The sequence below is a fragment of the Amphiprion ocellaris genome, chromosome 15 (assembly GCF_022539595.1).
Source record: "Amphiprion ocellaris isolate individual 3 ecotype Okinawa chromosome 15, ASM2253959v1, whole genome shotgun sequence".
In the NCBI taxonomy this organism is placed as follows: domain Eukaryota; kingdom Metazoa; phylum Chordata; class Actinopteri; family Pomacentridae; genus Amphiprion; species Amphiprion ocellaris.
Genome location: NC_072780.1, coordinates 8,913,940 through 8,926,001, shown reverse-complemented (window position 1 = coordinate 8,926,001; position 12,062 = coordinate 8,913,940). Strand labels below are relative to the sequence as shown.

Below are 12,062 nucleotides of genomic sequence, written 5' to 3'. Positions count from 1 at the left end.
TTTATCATCGTATTTCCTTTGTCTATGATTGATGATGATTTTATCTCTTAATCTATTTGTTTTTATTATATTTTATTTCATTTTTATTGTCATATTTTTATTTTATTGTGTGGCTTTAGAGTGTGGTGAACTTGTGTACCACTGTGGTGTGCTGCTGACTGCACACAAATTGCCCCTCATGGAAAATAAAGATTACCTTTACCTTAACCCTTGACCTTAGTCACGAATATTTGTGACTAGACTCAAATCTGTGTACTCACTCTTGAAACAAATCCTTCAAGTATGAGATAAAAAGCCAAGAGATCATCAACACTGCAATATCCTAAAAAATAATACCTCTTTTACTCAGATGCAGCCTGATGTTTATTTATTGTTTTATTTAATTATTATAGTCATTATCTCACACTGATGAACGTCCAAGTTTTGTATTGTGTTATGCAGTGTTTTTATTCCTCTTTTTCTGTATCTGTCCAGGGATGCAAATTAGCTGCTAACCAACTCTGGTGCAATTATTTTATACTGTGCACTGTCCTGCAAAATAAATAAACCAGGCATGAACTGTATCAACCGTATAAATACTATGGACAGTATGAGATATTTGCAGTGTATACACATGTAAACTGCACAGACACAGAAAAAAACAGTAGTAATAAAAATAACACAATATATACAGATATTTACAAGCTAGAAACGAATATGTAAACACAGTAGTGCCAAATAATAATTGCTACATGATGATGCAGTGCAAAATGCAGAGGATGCTGTTCTTAGTGCAAGTCTGTCGTACAGGTGTGGAGGAATGGCTCAGCTGTTTATCAGGGTGATGGCAGTAGGGAAGAAGCTGTTCTTGTGTCTGTTGGTCTTAGTGTACGTGGCTCTGTAGCACCTGCCAGAAAGCAGGGGGGGAAACAGTTCGTATCCAGGGTGAGTGGGATCTTTGATGATGTTCCATGCCCTCTTCCTGGTTCTAGTGGAGTACAGTTCCTGGATGGAGGGAAGTGGGGCTCCAGCATGTTCTCTGCAGTCCATACAGTGCGCTAAGAGAACTATAGCACTGTTACTCTTTATATCTTTATAAGTACAACTGGGTATATCATGTGTTTTACTCCTTACTATGCTTCATTTACATCTAGCTGCTGTAATGTGTAAACTTCCTCAGTGAGTGATCAATAAAGTTTATCTTGTCTTTTCATATCTTTAATATTTATTGTTCCAAGTTTCTTATTTGTATGCCTACATCTGTTCAGTCTAATTTTCAATTCAATATGCTTTATTGGCACGAATGTCAGGCTAATAATGCTGCCAAAGCTTCTTTTATTTTCTTACTTCATACCACAATGTAGTCTGAGTTTAATTAAAGGCTGAATGAAAGTTGAATAAACACATTGTTAAAAATAAAATCATGTGAATTGAATGAAACTGAATAAAAACGTGTCAAATAATGAGCCCAGTCAAGCCAAGTCACCAATATTTACATTTAAAACAACAGCTGTTGCCAAAAAGAGCTTTTCAGTAGAGAAATGAGACTGACATTAGGGTGATATTTATGATGTGAATTCACCAGAATAAGTTACATTTTAAGGAATAAAACCCTGCAAAAGATGATATAAAGTACAATTTACCTGATTAGAAAAGTATGAAGACTAAAAAATTTCAGTATTATTAGTTATAGTGGGAAGAACTGCAAAAATGTACAATTTCTTCAAAAATAATGTCTCATATTGTCTCATCGTGATTATTTTTTTGCATATCATTGTGTCCTAATATGAACAGAGACTTCATGGGGGAAATGAATTACAAAACAAAAAATAAAATGTACATATTTATTTATTTATTAAAACTCCTTCACAAGCAGCAGCCTTCCATCAACAACATATAGCTTCAGTGAACAGCTGGTATAAACAGATATAGAATGTAAGAGTCTAGGCAGCACAATGCAAATCACAAAATTATTTGATTTTTATGAAGTGAAAAGATCCAAACACAATACAGGCAGCAAAGAGACATTTAAAAACTGGCTTTATTTACAAGCCAAAGCACTGTTATTTTCTAGTTCTTGCACTCACAGAGAGCAGAAAGCTAAACTGTAATTGAAATGTGTTTAAAAAACTTGGCTTTTTTAAGTACCTTGCTGATGCTGTTTCATATAAAGTGCAGTAAACAGAAAAAACTATAATAAATTAATATTCACTTCAATATAGTGGGACGCTGAAGTAGGAAACTCCTGTATTATATTACTGGACTGTTAGTAGAGATGTTCTAATGTAAAACCACCATGTCAATGTCGTCAGTGGTCAAGTCGGAGATCATTTTTTATCTATAACTCCCGTATTTCAACCTTTATCAGCAAATTACCTGGAAGAGCTATGGAATAAATGTTGGGGGGAAAATGAAGTAAAGCAGTACAACTTGGTCAGACTTATTAGCAATCACAAAGTATTTACACAAAAAGATATCGTACAAAATGTTTAGAACCTTACTAAAGGGAATTATATTCATAACATGATAAAGCAACATAATAACATGAGTCAGCTTTAAAATATTAAGGAAAAGGTCAAGTACAACTAGAAATGGAGCATCGCAGTTGACCAGCAAACAACCCCAGATCAGACTGTCACACTGTCACACACACACACACACACACACACACACACACACACACACACACACACACACACACACATTCCTAGTCCTCATCCTGGCAGCAAATGCCCTGAAGGCAGCCCTCACACAGGTCCTTCTCGTGGGGTTTGGTGAACACTTTCTGAGAGCCGGCTGAGCCTCCATCGCTGTCGTCCTCGTCATCATAGCAGTTCTTCCGGATCTTGGAGAACAGCCTCAGCAAAGCCCGCTCCACCTCATTCTCAGAGAAACCAGGGAACACAAACGAATCACCATGGCAACGGCGACAGGCCTGTCGGAAGGGTCTCATGATCACCGTCCCCCGGTCGCTCCGCAGCCGGTAACGGAACAATATCATGACACGTGCTGAAGGCCACGTTTTGTTGCACAAGTCACATTGAAATCTGTGGAGAAATGAGATTAGAGTCAGACGCACGGGGGAATTGTTGAAACTATCTTTTAGTCATTTTAATTCAAACTGGTCAGTCTACCTGCGACTCTGTTAAATCATATCTTTGTGCTCTTCTGAGTCGTCTCGAAGCTGGATAACTAGTGCAGCCAGTTACCCTTTTATAATTAGGTCAGTCACACAGTTTTATCATTGTACCTTCTCCCTACCATATCATTATCTCATCACATGGTCGGCTCAGTCATGCCAACAGGACAAAAGTGGAGTCTGACAACACATAGCAACACAATCTGTTTATCTAGTCTCTAGTTAGAAATCTGTGAACTTCTCTTTGCAGCACAGTTTTATATCTGTTGTGGAAAATCTGACAGCAAAAACGGTCACGGTGCAGCGGAATTTGTCTTTGTAATTTATCAAAAAATAAAGGAGTAACGATGAGTAATAAAGAAGAGAAATGCAGATTGAATATTTCAGCTGAAAGGGCAGAGCTCCGACACCAGGCTCGTGTTCAGAGACAGAAACATAAAACACAGACTTATAAGAGTATCTGCCCTTCACCCAGCACAGCGTTGCTTTTGAAGACAACACAGACTCTTCAGCCAAGGAGTTATCATGGTTTATGAGACCTTGGTGCTTGATGCTGGTCACAATATAATCACACACCATGGCAAAATAGAGAAAGCTACTGAGTCTGGCCTGATATGATCCTAACACTCATATCCAGACAAAAATAATTCATCCAGGTGTAAATGAAAGTTTACTACAACAGTATCTGCTATACAAATGCATATTTTGAGACTGGGACACATACTTTCCAAAGCCACAGTGGCTGTAGACCTTCCAGCCTCTCTTCCTCTCCTCCTTGGTGACTTCGTCTGTCTGGCTGTAGTTGAAGTTGAGAGTCCATGAGTCTCCATAGTCCAACTCATTGTCATCATCCAGCAGTTCATCAAAGATTTCCATCCACAAGGAAGGAATCCATTCTATGTGAGTGGAAAGAAAAGAAGTCAAGGTGAGGGGTGCAGGGACAAAAACTTCAGTCAGGAATTGTGTGAGAACAAGTTGTATTCTGAGGTAATGGGGTCATCATATTTTGGATAAAAAAAGTCATCTAATGTAGTAGGAACAACATTTTGAGGAACAGAAACTTTGTGTATGGAGAGAAAGTTGTAGATATTGGAGAAAAAAGATATGAATTATCCCTCAAATAGACAAGTAGGGGTGAGGTTCGGGCTTATTTGAGCTGCTATAAAGTTCACATCAAAATCCAATCTCAACAGATTAACATAATGGATTTATTTTGTGCATAATGACAGACTTATCGTAGTAAAAATGTTCTGACAACTCCAATAAAGCTCAGGATACATCCAGAGAAGCCTAATTACAAACACCTACACCTTATAAATCTGCAATCTGTACATCTGTCAGTTGTATGGATCAACACAAACTTTACTTACCTTCATATCCAGTGGTAATACAGTGGTAAATTCTATGCGCATTTACGCACGGGAGTTACTGCTTCTGTGCGTAAATGCGCACATCACACTCACTTTAACCCTTTGATGCATAATCTGGGTCAAAAGTGACCCAAATCCAATGGAAAATGGGTATCTCCTGATGTGGTCTACGCATCAAAGGGTTACAGACGCATTCATGTCGTATTTCTACTGCTATATTTACTTCAAACTCAAAGAAGCGAATCTGACGTACAGCCAGCTGTGAGCAGCAAACAGGACATCACCCAATCTACTAATGCGTCCTGAATTACATGCAGAAGCAAAAGAAGAAAAAAAAAAGCAAATCTCAGTTGATTTGTGCGGTTTAGAGCACCTCTGCTGACTGAAGACACGGAAACTGAGGTTGTTTTTTTTAATTTCCTGCAGTTTTTCAGGATGTGTCAGACAGAGCTGAGATACAAACAAAAGACTGAGACGGAACCAGCTTCACTGTTTGCAGTTCAGTTACATTAAAAGTTAAATTGGACGTTTTGAGGAACATAAATATGCAGAATCAGTATCCAACACCTTAAAAAAAGGACCTAAAGCTTCCCGAAGAAAAATGCAAAAATGTCCAATCTCTTAAAAAAAGAAAGTACACAGAGGAGTTCGATTTTTAAAATGTTAAATAAGCGTGACACCATTCTGCCAACTTTATCAAACAGGACATCTGTGCAAGTGGAAATGTTCCAGCAATGACTGGTCAAAAAGAAAAAAAAGAAGGAATAAATCGATGTAGTAAACTAAAACACACACAGACACACACAGGTTTTCCAAAAAAAGAGTAGAGTTTTACCTGTTGATGAGCCCATGTTGATCGATGATCCGATATTTGAGAAGCTTCTCGCAGGAAACACTGAAGCGAATGTTCGTTCGTCTTCTGAGCGTCGCTCTGCTGCAGCTGCTCTGTTTATACCGAGATCAGCTGAGGCTCGGAGAAACGAAACTTAACATCAGTTTCATTTTCCATCTTCAGTCAACGCTCGTGCAACGTCACTAACCTCAATAAATAAGTTGCGTAACATATTTTTTATACTGATAGCCTAATTACAGGGTTTATTCATTTATTGTTGATGAGCTAATAGAGAAATCATCATGTATGGGACCCAGGCATGGACAAAAGGACAGTAAAACGATGCCTTAAATGATAGTTTTGAGAATTAAATACAATTTTATGATCAATTGTGTATCTATACATATGCATATGAATACACACATACATATACTCATATACAATGTCAGTTCAAGTCTTTAAAGAAATGCAGAGTTGCTTTATTCTTCCCCTTTACCCTCCTATCAGCTGGTAGGCAGCAAAAACTAAAAAAGACTCTGATCTTCTATTTCTCTTTCTATAGCTAATTTTCTTTTAAAAACTTCTTCATATTAATATGTTCCATTGTACAGAACACAACCATCTTTACATGCAGACACCTGCACAGTCCCACATCACCACATCTGGGTCTGATTTTATTACATTTCTTTGTTTTCCTGGTTTCAACACACACTGACACATGAATAGGTTTCATATTCCCACAAGTAGTATTTCTTCTTTTGCTCACCACATTTTCTGTTTCACAATGCGATAATGGAATGGTGTTTGCCCATCTATGTCCACTGATTGTGTTTATTGATTGAGTTTCGGTTTTGTTTCGTAACATCTTCGCTAGTGGGTCCACATTTCAGCCAAGAACACGGTGAAGTTCAGTTCAGCAGAGGGCAGCAGAAGACAGCTGGTTGATTACAGTTCAGCCGAACACAAGGGGCAGCATCTTTTGGTGATCAGTGGAAGCTTGAATTTTAAAGAAATGCTGCCACAAGTGACCAGATGATTTCCGATAAATAGAATCAGCTTTCCATTAGAATAAATCTGTAAACTTACATATACTCTCTGTACTCCCCACTGTGGGATCAATAAAGTTTATCCTTATCCTTATCCTTATCCTTACTGGACACTGGAGAATTATTGGCATTTTGTTAGGAGTCATCCTGATGACATGAGGAGCTTCAAGGATGATGAAAGTGATCAGGTGCAGGAGTTTTCACCGATTAGAAAAGCATAATTTTTCCATTAAAGTGAAGTAATGCCACAGCTCAACTACACAAAAGTAAAAATATGGTCTTTAATTTGTCCATATAGCCCTAATGTTAGAATGAATAATTGGTACGTTAACATTCTGGCAGGAATTACTTCCATTAAGTTCAGAGTTATTTACATAGTGTCATAGTAATCTTAATTAGCTTCACATAGTAAAGCCAAGACTTTATAGCAACCCAACAAATCCAATGGTTAATTTCAAGCAAGCGCCTGGTGACAGCTGGAAAACAAAACTCCCTTTTACCAGGAAGAAACCTCCAGCAGGATCAGGCACCTGCTTTGATAAGTTCAGGTGAGTGAGAAGGGAAGGAGAAAATGACAGCTTGGCGGAAATGAAGTCTATCTTTAGAGATCAAACACACTTATGGCCACTTATCACATCTAAAACTGGGTTCTTTATCAGTCTAAACTGCCTGGTCAGATATCCATCACTGCGCTGCTTCTTTTCCACCTTTATCAGTCCATCTGTCTGTCTACAGCAGCTCACACATGACAGTTAAAGAAAATTAAAAACCTGAGAGTCATTAGTTCAAACGCTGCACATCTGTGTCACTGCTCCTCTTTGAAGGAGGCTAAAACTATAGAATCTCAGGAGGTGTTTCGCAGCGCTTCTCGTGCTTAAACTTGTTTTAGAACCTAAGTATGCGTTGTTTAACCTCAACCGCATTATTAATATTTATGTCGGAGCCAGGAGTGCTCCCTGAGGTTGTCAGTGAGGCCATCTTGTCTGGTGAAGCCTGAAATAAAGTCTAAAGGTAAAGACCAAGCCCTCATCGGTGCCTCTGTGTTTTAATGTTTCACATATTTGCTGACGTAAAACAGTAAAACAAAAATGTCAAAACAGAAAATCTTCTCATAGTCAGCCACAAAGTTGCTCCTATATTCTTGGATTTTTGTTGTAGTTTTCTGTTTTAAATGTCATCATGATGATGTCAGAATGTGATAAATCAGCTGTTTGCTCAGACTTTGTACCCTGTCTGTTCAGTTTTGCACAATGTTCCCTGAATAATCATTACTATCATTTTCATGAGCGCAGTAATGATAGCAACAAACTGACAACACCTGTCCAAGGTATGCGGTAACACTGGTCGGATTGTTTTTTTTCTCTCTGACACACACAAATAAGAACACACACTATGCAGCCTATCTACTGTAAATGAAACACCTTTGCTCACACTGTGGGGACTTTCCTTCTACCTAAGCTGTTCACCGATCATAATAAGGCCCCACCCGGTACTAAAAACTGATTTTAATACTCGTCATAGTCTCCTGATCAGGCTTCAGGCTCCGATTAAAGCAGAAACACACACATTTGATGACACACACACGCAGGTTAACGTGGCAAAATCCACTTATAAGTGCTTGACAGCGATTATTCAGGTGATATTTGTTGCAGCACCATAACTACAACTGTATAGTCAGGTCTCTCGGTTAGACACAGAGACACATTCTGACGGTATTGTTTTACTTTTTCAGGATCCAGTTTTACTCTCTTGCTAATTATCTTGTTCTGCGAGAAAAGACTGAAGGACTACATTTCATTCTAAAGTGGGTGGTAATGGGAATGCAGTGTCATCGGAGTGAGACTCAGCAGAAACGCAGCGTAACTCATCCAGCCCTTACACAACCACCTATGTACTGTACTGCAGCGCTGAAGTGTACATGTGTGTACACCTTTCCTCTCGGCACAGTGGTGTAAAGATGACCTCGAAGCCTCGGGCTCCAGAGAGTCACCTTATACTCAGGTGTGACATTACAGCGTGAGAAAAGCATGCTGGGAAAGCTCACAGGGCCACAGAGATGCAGGCTTCGAGACGGACAAAGAAAAGAGCGACAAGACAAGAGCGACCTCATTGTATCGCTGTTCTATTTTGCTAAAGAACATTTTCCACTGACAACCAAAAATGCAGATTAGATCTAACCTGGGACAAAAGCTACATCGGTTATTGACACGTAGCAAGTGCAGTAAAAAGTGTTCTGAAATAACAAGCAACCAGCAGCCTATAATTACCTTGTTTTAGTTTCGTGTCTCTTATCTGACTTTTATCTCTTTTAAAAACTGATATAAAAAGTTCATTTAATTTCTGAAACATTAAATCTATCACAATAAACTCCTGTGTATTAGTTTCACTTGGACAAAGCTGATTTGTTGGGCTTTCATGTACACTACCATTCAAAAGTTTGGGGTCACCCAGACAATTTCATGTTTTACATGAAAATTCACACTTTTATTCATGTGCTAACATAACTGCACAAGGGTTTTCTAATCATCAATTAGCCATTCAACACCATTAGCTAACACAATGTAGCATTAGAACACAGGAGTGATGGTTGCTGGAAATGTTCCTCTGTACCTCTATGGAGATATTCCATTAAAAATCAGTCGTTTCCTGCTAGAATAGTCATTTACCATATTAACAATGTCTAGAGCGTATTTCTGATTCATTTAATGTTAACTTCACTGAAAAAAAAGTTTTTCTTTCAAAAATAAGGACATTTCTAAGTGACCCTAAACCTTTGAACGGAAGTGTATATTATCACAACCTTAGTATTATATTAGTCAAATTAATCTCCATAATTAAAATATTGTAGCATCTTAACCTTAGTATTTATTATAGTCAGGGGATACTGTATTTTATATAGGGCTTTAATCCCTAATGTTTAAATTACTCAGGTAATTTCACACCCAAAACAACACTGTAGGGTCTTAACCTCAATATGCAATCTTGTTAATTAAAAAGGTCATACTGCAATATGTAATGTAATTTTGTAAAAAGGACATCTTAGGGATGTGTGTGGGTGGGATGGTGGGTGGGGGTGTGACTGCATAAGTGTCTATGTCTTAACTTAATTGCTTTAAGTTATTGGATCCTGGAGAAATGCTCTCTCATCTTGCCTGTACTACTGTCGTCTGTACAGCAAAATCACAATAAAGCTTAATTTGATTTGATTTTAATAATATAATATAATATAATATAATATAATATAATATAATATAATATAATATAATATAATATAATATAATATAATATAATATAATATAATATAATGCAATTAGTTCAGCCGTGAATTAAACAGATTTTTTCATGTTTTTGTTTTTATTAATTTCCAGTCTAATACATTAATTCTATTCATGTAAAATATTTAATTGTCAAATAAAGCTTCCCAGCGTGCAGAATTTGATCCACAGTATGACGGCACTGCTATATATACGCAAATAAATGGCAAAAAATCTAAATAAATAAGGTCACTAGAACTGCAACTGTCGACACTAAACTCTAACCGCCTTGTCAATAAAGCTTGTTTGAATTCAAATAGTCTCTGGCTCCTCCGCCAGGTATGCTGAGGTGCATGCCAGGATTTAGCTCCTGCCCGGACCTGCATACCTGTTCAGAGGCTGCCAGGTGACTCAGAGAGGGAGGAGAACGGGGAGAGAGAGGCAGAGCGAGGACAACAGAGAGTGTGGGAGAGAGAGAGGGAGAGAGGGAGGGAGGGAGAGAGAGAGGGGGGAGGTTTGGGTGTGGTAAGAAGCCATGAGCGCATTCCTTGAAGCAGCCGCACCCTGCGTTTCAGCGTCTTTCTACCTGCCAGTGTTTGTTATCAGACACTTGAGCTACTTTCTCTCTAGGCTCGTCTTTCGTTGTTTATTATTTCACAGTTTCCAGTGTGTTGTGTTTCTGCATCATCCAAACACTCAGCGCTCATTTCCTATCTCTGTCCAGCTTAGGTCAAGTCAGAGCTCAGAAATATGGCCTCTGCTGTATGTGTGAGCAGATTAGGGCATGGACGCTCAAACAGGAGGCACGCCCTGCAGAGGTGAACACACACTCAGCAGTAAATGCATGTGTGTGTGTGTGTGTGTGTGTGTGTGTGTGTGTGTGTGTGTGTGTGTGTGTGTGTGTGTCTGTTATCAAAGGCCTATCAGACAAGGTGTGTTTTGTGTGATAGACACGGTTCAGGACATAGGACAGCCCATAAAACTACTTTTATTTGTACTACACCTAGTTTAATGTCATCACTGCTGCTTCGTTTTAAAGCAGGCCTGAGAAGAAGCAAAAAGGTAAAGCAGTGAAAAGCGAATGAAGACATTTAAGACTGAGGCTGAAGTTGTTCTGACTAACCTATTGAAGAAATATCCATATTTCAGCCATAAGTGTGAGAAAAAAAAACAGCAAAATCCAGTGACCCTGGATCAGAGTGTGATTGATGGAACTTCACCATGCTGCCTTTAGCAAAACAGAAGTCACGTTTCCAGTCCATATCTGAGGAGGAGGAGGAAGTAAGGGGTGCAGCCTGCAGCGGTGAGGCAGGTTTTACATGGGATTCGTACAGAAAAGTGAACTGCGGGAGTCTGCTGAGTCAGCACGAGAGTTTTGCCATGGAGAAAAAAAAAAAAAAAAAAAAAAAAACGTGACTCGTACACAGAGTTTCAGGCAGGAACATGATCTCCAAAGAAACCACATTTGTTGTGAAATTAGCTTTTTGTCAGAAAGTTGCACTGACACAAACTTCAGGGAATTATGGTAAAATGTTTAACAGTAGTGAGATCATAAAGGTAACAACTCACAGTAATGTCAGAGTAATATAGCTTTCTAAAGTCCCTGTTTGGTTATTGATGTGGCCCCTAACTCTCATATCTGTGGATCAAAATTACATATTCAGAAGTTTTTCCATGAAAATAATCCCTTTCTGCCTTAAAATGTCTTAAAATACGCAACTTTATATTGTTCTATGAGCAGACCTATGAAGTTTCTGCCTCTTTATACTGATTCCTGCTCAAACACTGTAAAACTACATTATAATGGCAACTTATAATATTGGGGTAAGGCAACCATAGATGTTCTGAGGAAGAATAATTATATAGAAAATTACATATTGACAAGATTATTTCTTTAGGTTTGTTATAAATGCTAAACCATGACTGCTTGTTTAGCTCATGATGTGTCTCCAGCACATAAAAAAACATGTTACGTGTTAACAAGGTTAAAAAACACTTGACTTTGACTAAAGAGTGTCTTTAACATTGACAAGTATTAGCCACAACACTGACACATTGACTACAGCGATAATGGCAAACCAAATCATTTTAGATAACATTGTAATCATAGTATTTAAATAAAGGTTAATTTGCTTTATATATCACACTGTATGGTCATAACCTTAAAGCTGATTTGTGTTATTATTATATTATGGGTCTTAACCATAATATTTTAATCGGTGAGCCAAATTATCATAATTAAGAATAATAATAGACAGGTTAACTTGTGTTATATGTTACACTGTACAGTTGTCATCTTAATACTTAAGTTAGTCGGGCTGATTTGTGTTATATATCATATTCCAGGGTCTCAACCGTAATACTTGAATCAATCAGGTAAATATTGTAGGGTCCTAATGTTAATATTTATATTTGTCGATAAATTTACACATGGGGTTTTAA

The 12,062-nt window shown here is 38.0% G+C and overlaps 1 protein-coding gene across 1 annotated transcript; it reads right to left on the bottom strand.

The window, feature by feature from the left end:
• Positions 1–1,809: 1,809 nt before the first annotated feature.
• Positions 1,810–5,482, bottom strand: LOC129350609 (receptor-transporting protein 3-like). Its single transcript, XM_055017649.1, has 3 exons — positions 5,324–5,482; positions 3,843–4,014; positions 1,810–3,026 (listed from the first exon to the last, which is right to left on the bottom strand). The coding sequence occupies exons 1-3, from the start codon at positions 5,337–5,339 to the stop codon at positions 2,687–2,689; spliced, it is 528 nt and encodes a 175-aa protein (XP_054873624.1). The 5' UTR covers positions 5,340–5,482; the 3' UTR covers positions 1,810–2,686.
• Between the last annotated feature and the right edge of the window lie 6,580 nt (positions 5,483–12,062).

Excerpts from the sequence above, each read along its gene's own strand:
- LOC129350609 (XM_055017649.1), bottom strand. Across the intron at positions 3,027-3,842 it reads AGCCACTGTGGCTTTGGAAA|ATTTCAATGTGACTTGTGCA; the intron begins GTATGTGTCCCA and ends ATTTCTCCACAG.